Source organism: Haemorhous mexicanus, chromosome 22 (genome assembly GCF_027477595.1).
Source record: "Haemorhous mexicanus isolate bHaeMex1 chromosome 22, bHaeMex1.pri, whole genome shotgun sequence".
Classification (NCBI taxonomy): Eukaryota; Metazoa; Chordata; class Aves; order Passeriformes; family Fringillidae; genus Haemorhous; species Haemorhous mexicanus.
In genome coordinates, this window is record NC_082362.1 from 9,355,343 (window position 1) to 9,375,521 (window position 20,179).

A 20,179-nucleotide genomic window follows, 5' to 3' on the forward strand; every position below is an offset into this window, starting at 1 on the left:
GCTCTTCTTTTGGGAAATTAGCAGAAATAACCCAGTGGCCATTTTTCCCTTCCCCCGACATTTACTGCGAGGTGGGGAAAGGCAGAATCTCTGCTCTCGCCTCCCCTCTGCTGGCTCCAGCGGCGCTTGGCTCACGGCTGGTTTTGCTCCTCTGTTGTAAAAGTTAAGCTGGGGAGGACAAACCAGGGCTGCACAGAACAGAGGGAAAAGCCCACCAGCATTCCTCCCTCATGGCACAGGTCAGATTAACGGGGGGAAATTAATGCTAGCAGGTTTAAGGGAGATGAAATGCTTTAGGAATGAGCAGATGCATTAATTTGGAGCATGTGGCTTTAAGAGTTAATTTCAGTACCGGGAAGTACATTGGTTCATTCATCCATCGAGGAGGCATAGCCAGGTACAGGGCTTTGTGCAGTTCCCACAGTCTGGCCTAAAGGTATTTATAGTCTAGAGCTGGGGGAAAGAAAACACAGAAAAAAGGGATAGGATAAGGGAAACTGTGCTTTGGAAGCAGTCTATGCAAAATCCACCGAGGCAGAATTGTCTCGTTAACAGAGGGAGCAATTTGAAATTATAGAGGAAAGGTGGATAAAACCTGGAAAGCATAAGAGCCAGCTCTGATTTCAAAGTCCATGGGAGCATTCCAAGGCAGAGCTTTAAAATTAGAAACAGCATGCAAAGGTACTTTTCCATTGAAATGTCATGTTTTCCTTGAAAGGAGCTTTTTCCATCTCGAGAACACGTTTTGTCACCGAGCAGTGAGTGCACTTCTCCCAGGAGATCTGCTGAAGCAAAAACCCTGGGACACAATGGAGAATCACATCCAGGGCCTTGGCAAATAAATAAGAGCTGAGGAGAGGAGAGGCTGGGCAGCACCTTTCCATCAGGGAGGTTTGCAGCTCCTCCTGGGCTCCTGACACCACTTGGGCCCTCTGCTCTCTGTTTGGAGCCAAATTCAGGTGTTGCCTCCAGAGCACCAGGTGGGGTGAAATCACTTGTGCATGATCCAGGAAGGAGCAGATGCCATTCCCAGCTGTCACCTGGATGCAGGAGAACCCCTGTGCTCCAGTCCCTCTGTGATGGGGGTGATCCACCAGCACCTCCGAGCTGTGCCAGCCACAGCCACCACCCCGCTGGCCAGCACAGTCCCAGCTCTGCTGGCCACTCTTGTTTCCAGGTGATCCAAATGCCAAACCCCACAAACACGCTCTGTGGGACCCCTTGTGTCCCCCCAACATCGGGTATGTGACAGTGATGCCACCAACCACCCCTCTTGTGCTTGTCCCCAGCCACACTGCAGAGAGAAGGAGAAATTTAGGAAAGTGGGGATGTAAAAAGGGGATGCAAAACTCCAAGAGATCCCTGGCTTAGCAGAGATCCACTGCACAGCTGAGCTCACCAGGGGGACAAGAAGGGTCTGCAGGAGGAGCCCCTCTGCTGTGTCCCCTACAAAGAGCCCTGTTCAGAGCAGCCACGAACACACGGAGGGAGCAGAATCCCGGGGCAGGGTGGGGGCTGGAGGGCAGCCCCTGCCTGTCCCTGTCCCTGCCCGTGTCCCTGTCCCTGTCGCAGCCCCGGGGCTGGCAGGTGCCCTGGGGACACGGCCCCTCCCGCACAGACAGCCCCGCTTTGAAGCCCTGCCGAGGCTGGCGGCAGCGGCAGGGCTGGAGTAAGATGGCTTTTAAACTCGGAGTGAGATGAAAAGCAGCCGGAAACGCATCTGAAGGGTGACTGGAGGGCTAAGCCTGCTTTTCTCATGCTCGCTTATCCCGGGCTGCTCCGCCAGAGACCCAGTCCCTCGGGAGCTCCTTTCTCAAGCTCTGCTGCCTGTCCCGGCCCTTTGCTGCTCACATCTCTGCTCTGCCGAGAGATGAAGCAGCAACAGACTTTCAGCAGAGATGTAAAAACCGTTTTTTTTTATCATTAAATGTCCCGTGTTGTTTCCTGCCACGACTCCCAGGAGCCCAAGCCTGGTCCTGGAGGAGCAGCTGAGGTGCTTCACCCCAGGAGCTGCTGTGGTTCTGGAACAAGGGAAACTCCTGTGCTGCTTCTTGGAGTGATTTAGGCAGAGAAATGGGAGACAGGAGGGTGGCACTGCCCAGGAGTGGGCAGCATTCAGCAGGCATGCACAGCACCAACAGGAGAAAAAGAATTCCCTTCCCCAAAGCATTCCAGGCTCAATCTACTATTCCCATGTTTTCTGAGCACTGACCACCTCTTCCACTACACCCTAATGGAACATGCTCTAAAACCGTGCCCAGACAGCCCCATTCCCCACGGTGCCAGGCCACCAGGCAGCCAAGAGCCAGAGCCAAGGGAGAGCAGAGCTGTCTGGGGCCCATCAGAGCAGAGAAATCTCCCTGTGCCTGCTGCTCAACAGGGGAGACACCCCTGGGCATCATCAGCTGAATCATTGCTCTAACAGAGCAGCCAAAATTTTAAATCAGGTTTAAAATACCCAAGGACCTTGAATGGCTTTTTACCTATTAGATTTCTGCTCTCCTGTGCATTGAGTGTAATGGAAATGGTTCTGAGAAGAGCAAACCCAGAATGCCACGGCTCTTTCTTCTTGGAAAGAATCTCATTGCTTGTCGCCTGCACAGAGCCCCTGTGAGGGGCATTAGGAACACAGGAGGCCAGGAGAAGCCTGGATCTAATGAGATTTGTGCTAATTCATGTGATTGTTTATAAGAACTACGCTGCTCTAAGCCCCTTAAGCCACTCTGCCTGGCCAGGACTATCCCAGCTCCGGGCTGCTCTCAAACCCTCCAAAGCCTGAGGTTAGCTCAGAGCAGCTGGGCACACATTTTGCCTGGGAGAATACAGAGAAATCTTTGCCATTTCTCCTAAGCAGAGCCCTCAGAGCACTCTCAGGAAAAATCTCCCCCTGTTTTGCTGAGGATGCCCTCCCTGCACAGCGCCAGGCTCTGGGATTCGTGTGCTGCACCCGTGTGAGCTCTGCAGTGCAGCAGGGACAGCAAAGCAGGAGCAGCCCCAGGGCTTTCCTGCCTCCTGCAGCTGCCAGTCCACCAGCCCTGGGGTTCTCCATCAAGAATTCCCAGTACCAAGTGGGTGTTGAAGAAGAACACATGGACAAACTCACTCCCTGCCCCAGATCACACAAACTGGGAGCATCTCAGAGCTGGGCCTGCATTTCCTCCCACCACCCTGCTGGAATAAACTCTTCTTGTTGTTGTTGTTGTGTGTTCCCTTCTCTTTTTCTTTGTTCCTTTCCTTGGTTGAAGATTGTCTGAGCCTTCCTCTCCTCTCCCAGCCAAGCTAAATGTTACCCCAGCAATCAGCCCCGTGGTGCCAAAGAGTCTGCACCGAGCTCAGCCCCAGCTCTGGGGCAGCCAGACATAAAGAGGGGGCTTTAATCTCAGATGTGCTCGCTGATAATCTGCTCTGCAGTTTGCAGATAGGGCAGTCTGGGCTCTCCCAGGCTCCAGGGAGGGCAGGGGGAGGCAGGACCACGTCCAGGTCTTGAGCTGGTTTGTGCATCTTCTTTCCAAACCACCCACAGCTCATGTGGCCACCAAGGCACCAGGACATGATCCTGTGCCCCCAGAAGTGGGAGTTTTGGCCTTGGGTTTGCAGCAGTCACTTGGGAAATTGTAAACAGCCCTTTCCCATTCCAGAAGGATCACAAGCACTGGGGGAGTCTCAAAGTGACTTGCAGAGGGGAGCACTGAGATAGGGGGGGTGGGATCCCCCTCCCAGTCCTGAAATGGGGTCCCAGCAGACCAACCCAGGCCACAGGCTGAGCGTGTGAGCTGCCAAAGCCATTTTTGCCACAAGGAGCCCCACTGGGCTGTCCCAGGGTCAGGGTCCCTCCAGGTATCCCTGCCTGGGGGACCTGGTCAAGCCCAACCCAGGGCTCCCCATGGTGGGGGGCTGGCCTGGCTGCTCATGCCCTGCCCCACACTTGACCAAGACCAGGCACAACACTCCCCAGGCACCCCTGTAAGAGGGACTTCTCCTTTTTGATAATCCCAAAAGGAGGGAAACAGCCTCCTGTTCACTTGGGACAGGACCCTGCCACCCAGCCAGGGAGGGTGCAGAGCATCCCCTCTGCCCAGTTCTCCCCTCTGCCAGGAAAACGGGCAGGCAAAGGGTTCAGACAGCCAGGGGGATGGTCTGTGCTTCAAAACACCGGGGGGAAAACCAAAACAACCCAGCTGGAACCAAAATCCCTGCAAACGCTCCCTCTCGTGGAGGCTGGCTGCTCTCCTGCTCGCGGCAGACCGGGAGAGGTCTGGTCCCAAAACTGTCCCAAGGATGAGGGGCTCTGTGGGAACAAAGGGAGCTGGTGACACCCTCCCCCTGCAGCATCCTCAGGGTGCCAGCCCTCGGGGCCCAGTGGGATCTCTGGAGTGAGCAGGACACAGCAGGCGTGGGATGGGGTGAGCTGGGGGCACATCTGAGTCCATCCCTGAGGGTCCTGGATACCTTTGAGGCTTTAGCAGCCAAATTCCTGCCCCTTCCCCCTGCTGTGGGCAGCCAGGAGTACCGGGGGAGTAGAGGGAAACCCCAGGAATTCCTGTTGGCATCGGCCTTGGCCGAACTCCACATGGAATTTGTTTCTTTTAAAGCCATTTTGAGGGTGTCCCAAGGCCTGGAAGGGGAGGACAGCTCGAGCTGGCCCAGGGACATCAGCACTGCAGTGTCTCCACCAGCTCATTATTTCCCAGCCTGGGGAATTATTTCCCAAAAGTCTTTAACTGATTCCCCCCAGCCACACAGGATTTTTGCACTGACAACACCTTTCAGCTGGGAACCGAGCCAGGATCTCCACAAGGTCATTTTGCAAAGACAATTAGGTAGTCCCTCGACAGAGCTGTCTCATTTTAATTAGATCTTATTTCCAAAGAATTACTGAGCCAGGCCCAGGGCTGGAGGCAAGGGCCATTTACAGGAATCAACGGGAAGCAAAGGACAGATGTACCTGTGCTCACAGCAGGGCCAAAGGAGAGGAGCAGCCTTTCCTGCATGATTTCATCCATTAATTCCCCAGGCAATGGAAGACCTTCCGTGCAGAACACAGAGCATCACTGCTTCAAGCTGCTTGATGGGGCTCAGGTGCCTCGGAGTGAGTATTCCCTGCATTCCAAGGAGCTCTGGAGGTGCAGGAGGTGCTTTTTTGACAGAACCCACAAAGGTGAGGAATGGCCCAGCCAGGTCCTCGACAATCCACTGGACAGCTGCTCACATGGACACACGGGCAGAAAAAGCCAACAGACACCCACACAAACGCCCTCAGAAAGGTGCAGCGTGGCCATGCAGGTGGCAGGACACGGGACAGACGGACAGGAGGGCGGGCACAACGTCGGGTACCTGCCCCAGCTGCCCCACTCCTGCAGGAAGCCAAACCCCTGGGATCGCTGATAGTGCCACTATACGTGCTGCTGCCTCCGGGAAACCCCCTGGGGACCTCCGGAACCCTCCACGGGACCCTCCGGGGACCCTCTGGAGACCCCCGGGACCCCCGGCCCGGCCGCGCCCCCGGGGCCGCCCCTCGGCGCGGCGCCGCTGCGCCACCTGGCGGCCGAGCTCGGGACAGCGCTGGGAGTCGCCAGCTTTGGGGCGCGTCCCAGGAAAAGCTCGAGCTTGGACTTGGGTTTAGATTTGGACTTGGGTTTGAGTTTAGATTTGGACTTGGGTTTTCTGATACCTCACAACCAAGCGGTGCTGTTCCCGTGCCGCTGTCCCGAGGCGCGGGCTGGGAGCGGTGTGCCCCCCCAGCAGAGCAGCGGAGGGGGCAGCTGGACTCCCCCCGCCGGGAGCCTCCGCTCCATCCCGTCGGATGTCCCGAGCAGAGCCTCCTCCCTTCCCGCCGCGGCTCCGAGGAAGGCTTGGGAAAAGGCCCGGGCGGGCGCCGAGGGGCGACGGACCTGGCTCTGCCTCGCCATCACCCGCCGCTGTAAACAACCGGAATAAACCGAGAGCCTCCCCTTTCCCCTTTCCCACCCTGCCTGAAGAGCAAGGACGGAGCAAACGGTGCCTGCGGCTAAGAACCGGCTCCGTATCAAAATAAACAGCTGCTTTTTCACTGATAATGTCTTCCCCCCCCCTCCCCTCAGCCCCCCAGACACCCACCCGGATCAAAGTGGCTCTGGGAACCTTGTGGCAGGGAACAGCCTGGCCGCGCGTCCTTCCCACAGCCCCGGCCCGGGACAAGGACCATGCCCCCGCAGGGATAACGGGCCAGAACCGGAGGAGTGGCGCTAAGAAGCCTTTGAGATGCCGATGCCCGGAGGAAGGAGCCAGGCAGAGGGTCCAGGGACTCAGCCCTGGAGCAGGCAGGACCGGCAGAGACCGGCTGGACTCCACACCAGAGCTCTCCCCACAGCCCCATAAATCCCGTCCGGCCGCAGGTGCGGCCGGGCATCCCGCCCCGAGCGCACAGGTGCGCGGGGACGTCCGGCCGGGATGGGGGGCGAGGCCTCGCCAGGAGCGGGGCCGGGTGGGGGCAGAGCCCGCCGGGGCCCCGCCGCTGCCCTTTGTCTATTGATCCGCGATCGGGAGCCGCAGACAGAGCGGCGGCCCCGCGGGTAATTGGGGCTCCGGGGCCGTGACCGCGGCTGCGCCCCCCTCGCCCCTGCGCTCCGCGGGGAGCGGGGCCCTAACTGGGAGCCGGGGCCGGGGCTCGGCCCGCTCCGCTTTGTCCCGGGTGCGGAGGCAGCGCGGCGGCAGGACGGCGCCAGCCCGACAGAAGGAGCTGCCGCCCCGCCGCCCACCCGCCGCCCGTTCCGTCCGTCCGTCCGGGGCTCCCCTTCCCCGACGGCCGCACCCCGCGCTCGCACGGCCGGGACGGGCAGATGCTCCTTGGAAAGTTCCAGCGGGGGATTGGATCCTGCGTGTGGCAGCGACAGGGCCTGGGCTGGGAGCAGCTCCTGGTGTGGGGCAGGATGCTGGCACCACGGCATGCCCAGCTCCATGGCATCGTTCTCAGACCCTCACCCCTTCTGCAACTTTCAGTATTTAAGGGGAGCTTATAAAACATAGAGAGTGACTTTTTACACAGACAGGGCAAGGGAGATGATTTTAAACTAAAGGAGGTGAGATTTAGATTAAATGTCGGCGGGAAATCCTTCCCTGTGAGGGTGGTGAGGCCCTGGCACAGCTTGCCCAGAGAAGCTGTGGCTGTTCCATGCCTGGGAGTGTCCAAGGCCAGGTTAGATGGGGCTTGGAACAACCCAGACTAGTAAAAATTGTCCCTACCCACAGCAGGGGCTGGGAACAAGATGGGTTTTAAGATTCCTCCCAACCATTCTTTGGTTCTGTTACTCTGCCCCACACCCATGACCCAAAATGCACAGTGGCCCTGGGGTAACCCACAGGCACAGCAGCCCCGATGAGGGGTGAGGGGTCCTGCAGAGCCCCCCTGGGCTGCCCAGGGACAAGAGCCGTGGCAGCATTCCCCCTCTGCAGGGCTGTGAGATGCTCTGGCATGAGCTCATGTTCCTGTTTACAAACACCCGCCCATGGAGCCCTTCCAGCAGCGCTATTGTGCTGCACGGCAGCTCAGCCAAGGCAGCCGGGCTTTGTCCACCAGGCCCACGAAGCCCTCAGGGCAGCTCTGCTATTTTTAGTGCCTGGCCAAGCACCTCGTGCATTTAGCTGAAGAAATCCAGAACTCACCACTAACCTAATGAAGATTTCGGTGTGTGAGGACCTCGCTGCTCTGGTGACACGGCACCAACGTTTAGGTGGTAAAACACCAACTACAGGCGCCACCAGAACACCAGAACTATGGCTTTGTGACAGGACAGTGAGCACAGTGGCCTGGCCAAGCCAGGCTTTGCCAGGTGCAGGGCAGCTGAGCCATGGGGGCGCTGTGCCGGGTGTGCCCCCGCGGGGCCTCCCAGCGCCTTTTCCCAGCTGAGGAACAGAAATCCCAGCACAGTGCGTGACTAATCGGGAGCTGCTCATCGAGCTGCTTGAATGGGGCTGCTCAGAGCCTGGGGAAGGCCAGGGCAGGCGTGGGGCAGCTTGGCTCCTGCTGAAACAGCCTGACTGGGGGGGCAGGCCCTGCTCCCTGCCTTTGGGCACGGTTCCTCAGGGTCACCATCCTGAACCCACAGAACAGTTTTCCTCTCCCCAGTGAAGGACAGCTTTGTGCTCCGTGGGCAGGTTGGGTTGTCACGGTGACACCAGTGCTTGGTCTCCATTCCAGAATGGGTGACAGGGCTGTCCCTGATACCAGGATGGCAGGAACCCATCGTGAGGCTGCCCCACCATGTTCTGCAGCGCTGTCACCATCTCCCCACTGTGATTTTCCCAACCTCTTCAGCCTAAATCCAGCCTGGATGGATTAGGGGGGAAAGGGACAGAGGAGCCCCCACCCTGCCACACGTTGTGCCCCCTCACCAAACATACAACCCATTAAATTGCTGCTCATCCTGAGTATTTTAGATTTATTTATTCTAAAATAATCCTGCAAGCCTAACTTTAATCACCACACTTCCCTGCTCCTGGGGAAGGCATTCCCACCCCGCTGCTCCCCCTGCAAGCACAAATAACCACAGGGGCAGCATCTCCTCTTCCCCCTCCCAGTAACCCACCCAACACCTCTCCTCACACACTGGGGGGGTTCAAAGCCCCTTCCTCGCCCGCGGGACCGGGAGCGCGGGGGAGGCCGAGGAGGGGCCGGGCCCGCCCCGTCGGGGCCGAGCGGCGGCGCCAGCAGAGGGCGCCCTGCGCCCGGCCGAGGGCCGCCAACCCGGCCCGGGAACGGGAACGGCCGGGGAACGGCTGGGGAGCGCCGCCGCTCCTTCCTCCGGGGCCGCGAACCCCGCACGGAGCCGGGGAATGGCTGAGGAACCAAAAACCAGAAGCCCCGTGAGGGCCCCACCGGCTCCGGGACAACCGGGGGGATTCAAAGCCCACCGCTCGCGGCGGCCCCATCCCCGACAGCACCGGCGCGCTCGGCTCGCTCCGTCACCATCCCGGACGGCACCGGCGTGCCCGGGTCATCCCTTCTCCGTCATCCCTTCCCTGTGACCCCTTCCCCGTCACCCTTTCCACACGACGGCCGGTGCCGCCTTGCCCCGCTCCCTCCATCCCCGTTGCTGCCGGGGTGAGCAGCGCTCCCCGGTCCCGGAGCGTCCCCACAGCCCCGGCGGGCCGGTACCGGCCGTCCCGGTTCTGCTCCGCCGGCTCGCCCCGGGGACAGCGGAGCCAGCCTGGCACCCGTGGAAGGTCCCTGTGCCTCTCCCCGCCGCACCCGCGGTGCCTCCGCACCCCCTCCCCGCGGCGGGGCCGGTGATGGCCCGGGAGGCGGCGAACCCCGACGGGCAGAACCGGCGGGTCGTGCCCTGCGCTCCGCGGGGCCGCGGCCGCGCAGCCCGGGGCGTTTCCGTCTTTCCCCGTCAGCCACGGAGGCTCCGCGCACCGCGGAGGGGGCGGCTCCCGGCGCTGCGCACCTGCGGAGGAGCGGAGACCCCGACGGGGCGGAGCGGCCGCGGGAATGAAACAGGCGGGAGCCGGCAGGACTTCTCCGAGTAGACTTTTTTTTTATTGAAAGATGTGAGAATTCATCAAAACTGAACAGACAGATACCCGAGTAACCAGCACGTTGCAAATCATGTATCTTTTTATTTTAAAACAAATATAGAGCACAGTCCTGTGATATTTAAATTTATTATACTTTTTTTTTTTTTTTTTGTTCTGGAGTGAAAAATAAAAACCTGAGGTTTATTCCTGCATTCTCTATACCCCGCACTGTAACAATAGTTTAGTTACGTTTTGGATTCGTTAGTTTATTTTTTTTCTTGCAAAAGTCCGTTAAAGGATTGAAATCTTAGTTTTAATGACTCCAAAAATTGTTTTATCAGTGGCACATGATTGTCCTAGAGAACAGGCGGGATAAACAATATTTTAAAACACAGAGAAACCGATATCTCCTTCAATCACAAAGAGCTAAATAGTTTTCATTTACAATATATATGTTCATGTAAAATGAAAAAAAAAAAAACGAAAAAAACTTAAATGCGAGGAGTTAAACTCTAAATATTATGTACACACCAATGTACAACTCTGAATAAATTAATACCAATTTGCATATTCTGGGATCCTTATAGCTTATTTACACAAATTACCATTTATTTCATAAATATCTGCCCAGGTACCCACGAGGCTCCCCCCGCCGTGCCCGCCCTGCGCGGCGGCGGCTGCCGAGGCGGTTTGGTTTCCATCTTCCTTTTCTTATCTATCTTTTTTTTTTTTCTTTTTAAATTATTTTTTCCTTCCCCCTCCCCTTGCACAGATGAGGGTTTGGCCCCTTCTCACCCCCCACCGAAGCAGGGGCTGCCCCATCCATCAGGTGTCTCGGTACCAGCTCCTCACCCTCCCCCGAGCTGCCCAGTGCCCGGAGCGGGGGGCTGGGGGGTCCTGGGGGCTCCGTGGCCTCGCTGGGGCGGGGGGAGCCGCTCCCAGCCCCACAGCCCAAGGGGTGGGCAAGCCCTGCGCTCCAGCTGCTCCCTCCTGGCTCTGGGGTGGTGGCTTTGCGAGGCCGGAGGGGTCCGTCCGTCCCTCCGCTCCAGCACCCCTGCCTGCTCCCAGCCCTCGCTCCGCAATAAATATTTATACTGTGCTGTACAAAATACCAGTGCTTCTCCGCCCCGCCGGGAGGGCTCGCTGCCCGCCCCGCCGGTCACTTCGGGGACTCCCTGCCGGGTGACAGCTCCCGCTGGCTCTCCAGCCCGCTGACCAGTCTCTGGATGTTCTGCAGTTCATTGAGGGACTCCTTCAGGGAGCCCTTGGGGGAGGCGGCGGGGCGCTGGCTGCCCCCCTTGTGCAGGGGCACCTCGGGCAGGGGGCTGGGCTCCCGGCTGCTGCCCGCCTTGGAGCCCTCGGAGCCGGGGTTGAGGCTGGCGGGCAGGCCGGTGGTCAGCAGGTTGGTGCTGGGCGGGATGGTCACCGGGAGCTGGTAGGGGCTGAAGCGCAGGCGGGGCCGGCTGCTGCCCAGGAAGGGGTTGCGGGACAGCGGCCCCGCGGCGGCCGCGCTGGTGGCCGGCATGGCCGAGGCGGCCGCTGCAGCCGCGGCCATGTAGGTGTAGGGGTAGGGGAAGAGTCCGCCGAAGGTGGGCATCGGGATTCCCTGCGGAGAGAGAAAGAGCCGTCAGAGCTGTGCTGCTGCTCTGCTGCATCCCCCCTCCTGCCTGTCCCAAAAAAAGCCGAGGCAAAGATGGAACAGCCCAGTGTCACCCTAAAAACAGAGCATGGGGGTATCTGTGTGGAGCAGGCTGAGGGAGGGGGTGCAGCCCCTTCCACCCCATCCTGAGCCAGGCTGGTGCCACCGAGCACAAACCCCTGCCTGAGATCTGCCCCGTGCCCTCCCCGCAGGCTGCCTGTGCAGCATCACAGCCCCTTAACCACATTAAAACACATTGTTAAGCAGGATGGATAAATTAGGGGAGTTCAAAGACATCTTTATGTATTCCATCAGAGGAGATGGGAAAGGCAGCACCAACACAGGCACTGTGGGAGCGCTTCAGAGCTGACAGGAAGACAGGGAGCTGCTGGATGGGGACAGCCAGGTCAGGCAGGGCCACAGCTCCTGACTCTGCCCTTGACTATGGAGGAGCCATAGCAGCTGCAAAAATATCGAGATTCCTTCTCCAACCAACCCCAAAGCCGCCTTCAAAATGTCCTCCACGTTCTGCCTGTGCCAAATCTGGTAACATCTCAGGGGTGTGTCACCCCTTTTCCCTATGGGGTGCAGAGGGCCTGGGGGAGGCTGGGGGCACCAGCAGCTCCTTCCCTGCAATGTCCCCATACTGGGGGTGACACTGGCCAGGCCTGACCTGCATCCCCAAGGTGCTCTGCTCCCTCAGGGACCTTTTTGGGAGGACATGAAGAAGAGATTCCAGAGCCCAACTGGACAGCAGGGATAGGGATGGGGATACAGGGCTTACCTGAGAGGCCAACATGTGCTGGGAGAGGTGGAAAGGGAAGGGGGTGGCCGTCCCTGCTGCGCCCGGGGCGGACGAGAGGGCTCCGTTCTCCAGGCTGCCCCCGCCGGTCACCGAGGCCAGCAAGTGTCCCATGCCCATGGCAGAGAAGGCGCCGGGGGCCATGGCAAACTGTCCTGGGTGGATGAAGAGGGGCTGCCCAGCACCCAGCGGGCTGAAGAACTGCTGCCCATGGAGGCCAGAGAGCGCCAGGCTCTGCAGGTGCCCGGTGCTCAGGTGCGGGGGGCTGTCCGTGTGCACCATCAGCGGGGCGAAGGCCTCCTTGCCCAGCCCGCCGCCCTCCGTGTCCTTCTTGCCTGGCTCTGTCTCTTTCCTCCTTCCTTCCACCTTGTCCTTCTCCAGGCCCCGTGTGCCGAACAGGCCCTCGCCAGGACCCTCCCGGGGGGATGCCCCATCCTTGGCTTTCTCTGGGCTGTGCCTCTCCTTGCTCCGCTCCTCCGGGCACCGCGGGCTGCCGCGGGGCGTCGCGTCCTCCGCGCTGGGGCTGGCTGCTGCCACCGGCCGCTCCTCGGGCACCTTCTCCACCTCCGTGTCGCTGTCAGCCCCTGGCTTCTCCTCTGCAAGGGGATGGAGGGGCACAGGGTCAGAGCAGAAGCACCAGGAGAGGGGAGGAAGGGGTCACTCACAAGAGCCCTGTGTCAGGGAGAGGTTGCGACAGCGATTGTTATTGATGGGAGAGACTCGTTTTGGGGGCAGAAATGGGCCCTCGTGCTATGGTCACTCTGGGGAATGAGGATTAACAACAGCAAGTCCCGTGGCTGTGCCAGACAGGAAAACATGTTTGATGGAGAACCAGAACCTGTTAGAGCATCGCTCTCCTCAGCTGCAAAGTCCAAGTGGGGCTGAGGAGAGCGGGCAGTGGGCAGAGCGGGAGGAAATGGTCCTGCGTGTATTTAATTACATGGAGCTGATTGCCAGTGCACCGTGGATTTATTCCAAATGCGCAGGTTGAGACAGGTTAAAGAGGCAGTTTTAAGGCTGGGAGTATGGTACAGACTTCCCTAAAAAGGGCTTTAATTTAAAAAACCCCATTGAGCTCTCAGAGGAGGCAGGGGGATGCGGGGCAAGGGGCTGGCGAGGGCGAGGGGAGCTGAGCCCCTGCCTGAACGGCTCCACTAAACGAGAAAAGCCTTTTGGTGCGGGTGAGGTGAAGCTCTGCAGGCTGGGGCAAATATTCAGGGAAGCCTTTGAAAGTGGAGAGGGGTGTAATAAACCCTCCCTGCAGCTCGGGGTGGGGGGTTGCAGTTTTGATGAAGGTTTGCAGGGAATGGAGTTGGTGGAAAGTTTAAAGAGCAGATTGATAGTGCTGCGAGACAAAACCCAGCATCAACAACTGCAGCGTGGGAGATGCTGGTTGATTTTCATTTACCAGCCTGAAGCCCTGGAGTTACAACATTTTTTTCCTCTTTCGAATGTATTAATTCTTTTTCTTTTCTCTTTTTTCTCTCTTTTTTGGGGGAGTGTGAGATTGCCATGGAAGGCAGGGCACGCCGGGCTAGCGTCACCAGCAGACAGGCTGCTTTCCCATTTCTTCTTGTATAATTTCAATACGAGACATCAGGTGGATAGAGGATCAAATATATATTCAAAAAAAAATGCACAAAAAGAAAAATGTTGCAACTCCTGAATGCCATTTGCATTTCCCCTGTTTTTATCCTTTTGAACCCTGAGCTCCCCTGTGCGCATCCCCATCTTCATTTTCCCCAATGTTTTGCCTCGCTGCCCACAGGAAATGAGCACGCAGCAGTCCCGAGGGAGCAGAAGGTTTGGGGACATTTGGGGACCGCCACTCCTGCCTTACCTCTGCCGCTGCCCTTGAGGCGCAGGGGGCTGGGGAGGGCACCCACGGGCGAGTGCAGGGCGTCGCGCACGGCCGAGGGCTCGCAGGAGGAGGCGTCCGACTCGCCGCCGTCTCGGTCGGGCTTGCAGGGCTCCTCGTACATCCGCAGGGACGGCAGCGAGAGCTGCTTCCTGCGGGAGACAGGCAGCGTCGGGCACCGGCCGTGCCCCCGCGGGCGCGGAGCCGGGGGGACGGGCGCAGCCCTTACCTCTTCTCCCGCCGGCCATTGCCCGTGTCCCGAAAGCCCTTGGCGAAGGGGTTGTTATCGATTTTCAGCTGCGTGATCTGCCGGGGGGAGAAGGAGAGAGGGGGCGGTGTGAAGCCCCGGCCGCCCCCCTCCCCGCCGCCGTCGGGGAGCCCGGGGTGCGCGGCGCAGGCTGCGGAACCCGCGTTAACACACCGCATGCTTTATTAAAAATGATGCTGAGGTTTGGGCTTGAATTATTAATAGCGTCTTAATGATAGGAAGTTATTTTTCACGGCCCCCCGGAGGGAAGATGGCGACTGAGCTGCGCGGCGCTGGTTAAAAGCTATTCTTATCCCTCCCTGCCACGGGCTGCTGGGGCCGGCGACATCAGGGCGCTCAATAATGCATGGCCCTGAAACACGGCCCCGAGAGGGGCTCTGGAAAAGGCCCGGCTGCCCGGCCCCGCCGCGACCCCCGGCCCGAGCATCCCCCGGCCCGAGCATCCCCCGCCCGACGGGGCCCAAGGCCGGCGGCCGGCCCGCGCAGCTTGCGGCGGCCGAGCAGACAAAGTGCTCTTTAATCGATTGTGACTCTTCGCCATAAACTTTACGAGGGAAACAAGCCCACCAGGACCCTCAGACAGAGCTGTCAATTAGCATCAGCAGCCAGGGGTGGAGGTGGGGGTCAGCTTTTGGGTTAAAACACACACACAACTCTTGGAAGGGGACGGCAGAGGCTCTCTGCTCCCCATCGAGCTCTCCTGGCTCTGCCTGCTCACGGAGTGATGCTTGCTAAATCACGAAAGCAACTAAAATTAGCTTATCTGCCTCTATTTTTTGGCTCCTCCAGAGCCCTGGGCACCTTCTTGGTGAGACTGCCCAGGTCTGGTGCTGCTCTCCAGAGCCTGGGCCTGCAGCAAAGACTCCCACGGCCCAGAAAGGCGCAACAAACTCCACGAGGGAATTAAGAATAGTAATAATAAAAACACTGACAACAGCATTAACGTTAACACTAAAAATAGCAATAATAATAGAAGCAGTATGAGGGTGCATCCTACTCTGAGGGCTTGAGGTTTAACCTTTCTACTGTTGCTGCTTTTTGCCCCGAAATATCCTCAGCAACACACACAGACAGAAAAATACCCTGATGCGGGGTAAGGGATGGGACAGGGGTGAGAACAGGGAGAGGGACAGGGATGGGGACAGGGAGAGGGGCAGGACAGAGGGAGGGCCAGGGCCAGGGGCTGCCCGGCCGTACCTTGTCGTTCTGGTAGGCAGTGACGGCGATGAAGTCGGTCTCGGGGAACACGTAGGTGCGGAAGGTGCTGTAGGGCAGCTTGAGGATGTCGTTGGCCCGGACGATGTGGAACCTGGGCTGGTACTTGTGCATGGAGTTCAGGATGGTCTGGGATGGGCGAGAGAGCACAGCCCGCGGCTGCTGTCAGCCCCACGCCTTCAGCTCCCTCCCTAAAAAACCTTTTTTCTCCCTAAAACAGCCCCCCCCAAAAATTACACCACTCAAATTCACCGTGAGGGAGGAATGCCAGTGGATGCCAGGGAAGGAGACTTCTTTTTCTTTTTCTTTTTTTTTTTTTTTTTTTTTTTTTTGTTGATGCCATTGCAGGATCTGTCCCCAAAGAAGGAGGTCAGGGAACGCAGGCAGAACAGCATCTTTGCGGGTGTTAAGCACGGCAATAAAGCAGCAAAAGGGATCTCCCAGTTTTATTACAACCCTGCAAACGCGAGGCGACTTTTCGACACGTTTCTCACCGCTTTTCATATTTCCGTCCTTAAAAATAAATTACTATCCCTCACCACCACAAAAAAAATAATGTTAAAAGGCTCTGGGTGAGTGTCGGGGGCGGCAGGAGCCGGTGCCAGCCCCAGCCAGCTCCTGCGACCTGAAAGGAGCGTTTCACCACGAGCCATAGCAAATTTATGTCTCGGAGCAACGTTGCAGAAGGAACAGACTTTTTTTTTTCTTTTCCAGCCAGGTGTCTGAGAGCCTCGCCAACACTCAGAGACTTTCTCTACCCTTTCGTTTTATTTTTTTTTTTAGTTTTTTTTTTTTTAGTTTTTTTTTTTTTTTTTTAATAAAACCCGAATTCCCCGTGATTTGGCTGAGGATTTTTGGAAGAGGCTGAACACCCCAAGCCGCGCCCCTGGGGCCGCTCCGACCCCTTGCCCCTCGCTGCCTGCTTTCCTACACGATAGCTTTTAAATAATTCCCCAACCTGCTGTGGTCGGACTGAAATGCAGAATTCACTGCCCAGAATTCGTAGAGGGACGGCGAAAGCTTGAGTAATTATTGTCAAATAACGTCAGCCAAATGGCTAAATAATTATCACTTCATTTCGGTTTAGAAGGTAATAAAAAAATCCCCCCCTTTTTTTTTAACCCAAGCAATAATCACCTGCTGATGAACTGTCGGATCGCTGTTATATTGATATAATCTAGATGGGATTTATCATAAAAATGGTGCAAAAAGTCTCATTCAGGCGTGCAAATCTGCATTCCTTTAAAAAAAATAATCATCCCTCTCTGACCAGATGGGCACTGGCTAAACCCTCATCTCGCAGATTTAACAGTCCGGATTTTGGACAACGACAGGCACCAGAAATCTTTAATTGAAGGAGGCGAACCGTTAAAAGCGCTGAATCAAACTAGTTTTTCACCAGCACAAAAACAAAAATGTATTTTTTAGACTCTTTCTCTATCGATTTACCTTTCTGGCTATAAATAACCTCGCAATGTATTATTTAACAAAGACGCTGTTTCCTGCCTTAAGAGAAAAAAATAAAAGTGAGAGAGAAAAAAAATGAAAAAAAAATAGAGAGAGTGGAAAAAATAGAGAGGAGGGAAAAAAAAATAAAAAGAGAGGGGAAAGAAAGTTCTCTGGGAGATGCGGAGCTGCTCTGAGCTCCCCACCCGAGCGGGGTCCCGCAGCCCCCGCAGCGCGGCCCCGCCGGGCCCGGCTCCCCGCTAATTACGGTATCAGCGGCGCTGCACGAGGAACTTTCCCTTTATCGCCCTAAATGCTCGCTCGGAGGAAGGAGAGCTGGCTGGGGAGCTGGGATTTCTCCCTCCGTGCATTCCCGCAGGATCGCGCTCCCCTCGCGTCCTGACCCTGCCTTCTGCGGGTCTCTGCAAATGGCCAGCACTCGCTCTCCGCTGGCTTTCTCTTCTCTCTCCCTCTCCCCTTTTCCTTTCTTTGTTTATTTTGGTTGGTATCTTTTTGGCTTAATTCCTTCGTTTTGTTTTACCTCCTTAGGTGATGCAGATACCACCAACAGGAAGATATAAACAGGGGCTTTCAGAGGCAGATGGTGCCAACGATTCCAGCCCTTCTCCCGCCTGCGGAAACCCAGCGCAGGTGCCGCCGGCCCCGGTTCCGCTCGGCCCGGGTGGCAGCCACAGCCCCCGCCCGGCCACCGCCCCGTCGGGGCTGCCCTCGCTGCAGCCCCCGCACGGCCTCGGCCCCGCACATCCACCTCCCAAAATTCCTCTCCCTGCAGAGCTTCGAAGGCTGGCAAGGAGCAGCAGGACAGGCCGGGGAGGCCGGGGATGCGGGAGCCGAGGGCAGCCCGGGGCTGCCCGCAGCCTAGCCCTCCTTTTTCCCCCGGAGAACCGGAGCTGCCCCTCGGTGCCGGGCAGGACCAGGGGCTGCGGGACAGCCGGGCCCCCGCAAGGCCCGGCCAGGCCCGGCCACTCAGCCCGACCCGGCTAGAGGAGGGTCTAAATCCTCACGGTTTATCCGGGGAGATCACCGGCAAATCTCGCACCGGCAGACCCCGCACAGGGCAAACCCCGCACCGGGCAAACCCCGCACCGGGCAAACCCCTCGCCTGCCCAGGGTCCCTGCCCGGGGGGCTCCGCTCTGCCCCGCAGCCGCACTTACAAAGCCATGCTTATCCGAGATGTTGTTGGTGAGCTTGAGCTTGTGAAAGGCAACAGGTTTGGCCATCCACTGCTCCCCCGTGGCCGGGCTGTCGGGGTGGATGTACATGCGCTTGGGCATCTCCGGGTCGGCCTTGCCAGCCACCATCCAGCGGGAGTTGTGGAATTTGTACCGGCAGTCGTCGGCCGCCACTATATCCATCAGCAAAATGTACTTGGCCTTCTTGTCCAGGCCGCTCACCCGCACCTTGAACGGGGGGAACATCCTCCTGCGGAGAGATCCAGAGCAGTACAGGGCTGCCCCCGCCCGCCGCCGAGCCCCGACGGCCGCGGCCCCGCCGAGCCCCGGCACCGCCCGGCCCCGGCCCCGCCGAGCCTCCCGCACCGCCCGGCCCCGGCTGCTGCTCCCAAACCACCATCTTTTAGTTTAGCTCGCTGAGGATTCCCAGCCTTCCTCCCGTCCCACCTCTTCTCATCCTGCTGTGCTGCCCACACCGTGGCAGAAGGCAGGGAAAAAGCTCAAAAATCCCATTTCGGGAGATACGGGGCGAAAACATCCCTGTTTTCCTCTGTTTCTCTGCCCTTCACCGACCCTCTCGCTCAGCACCTCGGGCTGCCTCCCACGGGCCCGGGGCAGGGCCGGGGACGACCCCGGACGTGGGGAAAGTTTGGCAGGAGGGAAGGAAGCGGCGTAAACAACGGGAGCGGGGGGTTCCGAGTGCTCAATTAACGCGCACGAATTTAATTTGGGATCGCGCTCGGAAAAGCAGTAATGGGAGGCGGGGGGAGCGGTGACGGGAAAACTCCGAGGAGCAGGGGGGGAACACCTCCGAAAAACTCCAAGGATCGAAACTCCCCGCCTTAATTCACGGGACGGATAGGAAGCGGGATGGAGCGAGGGGCGAGGGCGCTGCGCGGCCGCGCAGGTGCGGGGCGGGCTGGGGGGGCTGCGCGGGGCCGGCTCTTACCTCCCAGACTTGGTGATCACCATCTCGGTGCCCAGCTTGTGGAACTGGTCCCAAAGCTCTTTGGCTTCCAGCGTTACTTTGGGGTCGTCCTCGACCTCCTCCTCGGGTTCCAGGCTTTTGAGCGAGCGCAGATGGGCGGCTTGGTGGTGGTGTCCCAGGGCCGAGACGTGCAGCCCGGCCTCGGCCGCCCCGGCCAGCCCCGGGTCCGGCATGGGCTTCGCCAAAGCCGCCGGAGGCAGAGCCAGAGCCGGGAAAAAGGACGGCTGGGCGGCTGCGAGGAAAGCGGACATGGGGAAGTCAGCCGGCCGGGGTGCGTGGAAGGGGTGGTAAGCCATGGCAGTCCCTGGGAAGGCTGGATCTCTCATCGGTGCATCCACAAATCCAGGAGAAAAAGAGGGATTCCCTTTACAAAAATGCGCGTGTGTGTATTTGTTGGGTTTTATTTTTTTCCCCTCTCCTGAACTCGCTCGAGTCTCTGGAAGAGGAAGGAAAATCAACAACACACACACACTCTCCAAAAAAAAAAAAAAAAAAAAAAAGCATAAAAAAAAGAGGCGAAAATCAGCCGAACTAGATTCGGGATTTTTTTAAAAAGGAAAAAAATAAAAAGAAATAAAAAAATAAGAACGAAAAAAAAAGGAAAGGCGAGGCAGTTCCCGGCTCCTGGGACTCCCGGTCTGCGGAGGGGAGACAGTAGGTCCTTATTTTTTGTTGTTGTTGTTGCAGCGAGGGAGAGCGAGCGAGAGAACGAGCCCTCCCAGGAAAGTCCTTCCCGACACTAAAATAGAAACAAAAGCCGGGTCGGGCTGCGCGGGGCTGCGCGGGGCGCGGCGGAGCAGGGGCGGCCGCGCTGCCCTCACACCCCCGCGGGCCCGGGCTGCGCCCCGGCGGGGCCGGCCCGGCTCCGCGCTCCGCGCTCGGCGCTGGGGCTCGGGCTGCTCATGGCCAAAGGAGCCGAGTGGGAGCGGTGAGATCTTGTCCTGATCTCTGTAAAACTGTGACTATCTCACATGTCCTTCCTGCTCTGATCCGCCCGCTAATGAGCCAAGCCCCCTTGATTGCTGATTTTACGCGTTTCAGACCAATTGTGGATCTGCATAGGCGGGGTTTTGACAGCTCCGGCCAAGCTCCGGGCGCGGGGGGGCGGGGGGCGCGGAGGGAGGGAGGAAGGGAAGAAGGGAAAAAAAAAAAGGGAGAGGAAAAAAAAAAAAAAAGAAGAAGGTGTCGGAAGCATCGGCAGTAAGAAAACATGTCAACAGAATAAAATATTAACCAATGACAGAGAAAAGTGCTCGAAATCCCACCCCCGTCTC

At 58.2% G+C, this 20,179-nt stretch overlaps 1 protein-coding gene across 1 annotated transcript; it reads right to left on the reverse strand.

Annotated features, from left to right (window-relative positions):
* Positions 1-9,495: 9,495 nt before the first annotated feature.
* Positions 9,496-19,918, reverse strand: TBX2 (T-box transcription factor 2). The gene is made up of 7 exons (XM_059865983.1): positions 18,867-19,918; positions 17,900-18,167; positions 15,260-15,406; positions 14,024-14,100; positions 13,777-13,946; positions 11,919-12,532; positions 9,496-11,101 (listed from the first exon to the last, which is right to left on the reverse strand). Exons 1-7 carry the CDS (start codon positions 19,229-19,231, stop codon positions 10,655-10,657), a joined length of 2,088 nt encoding a protein of 695 aa, XP_059721966.1. The 5' UTR covers positions 19,232-19,918; the 3' UTR covers positions 9,496-10,654.
* Between the last annotated feature and the right edge of the window lie 261 nt (positions 19,919-20,179).

What these genes read in the sequence shown, in the direction of transcription:
- TBX2 (XM_059865983.1), bottom strand. Translation starts at nt 19,231, where the DNA reads ATGAGAGATCCAGCCTTCCCAGGGACTGCCATGGCTTACCACCCCTTC. An exon ending in GTGATCACCAAGTCTGGGAG is followed by an intron (nt 18,168 to 18,866) that starts GTAAGAGCCGGC and finishes ATCTCTCCGCAG; the next exon opens with GAGGATGTTCCCCCCGTTCA. An exon ending in TCTCGGATAAGCATGGCTTT is followed by an intron (nt 15,407 to 17,899) that starts GTAAGTGCGGCT and finishes CGCCCATCCCAG; the next exon opens with ACCATCCTGAACTCCATGCA.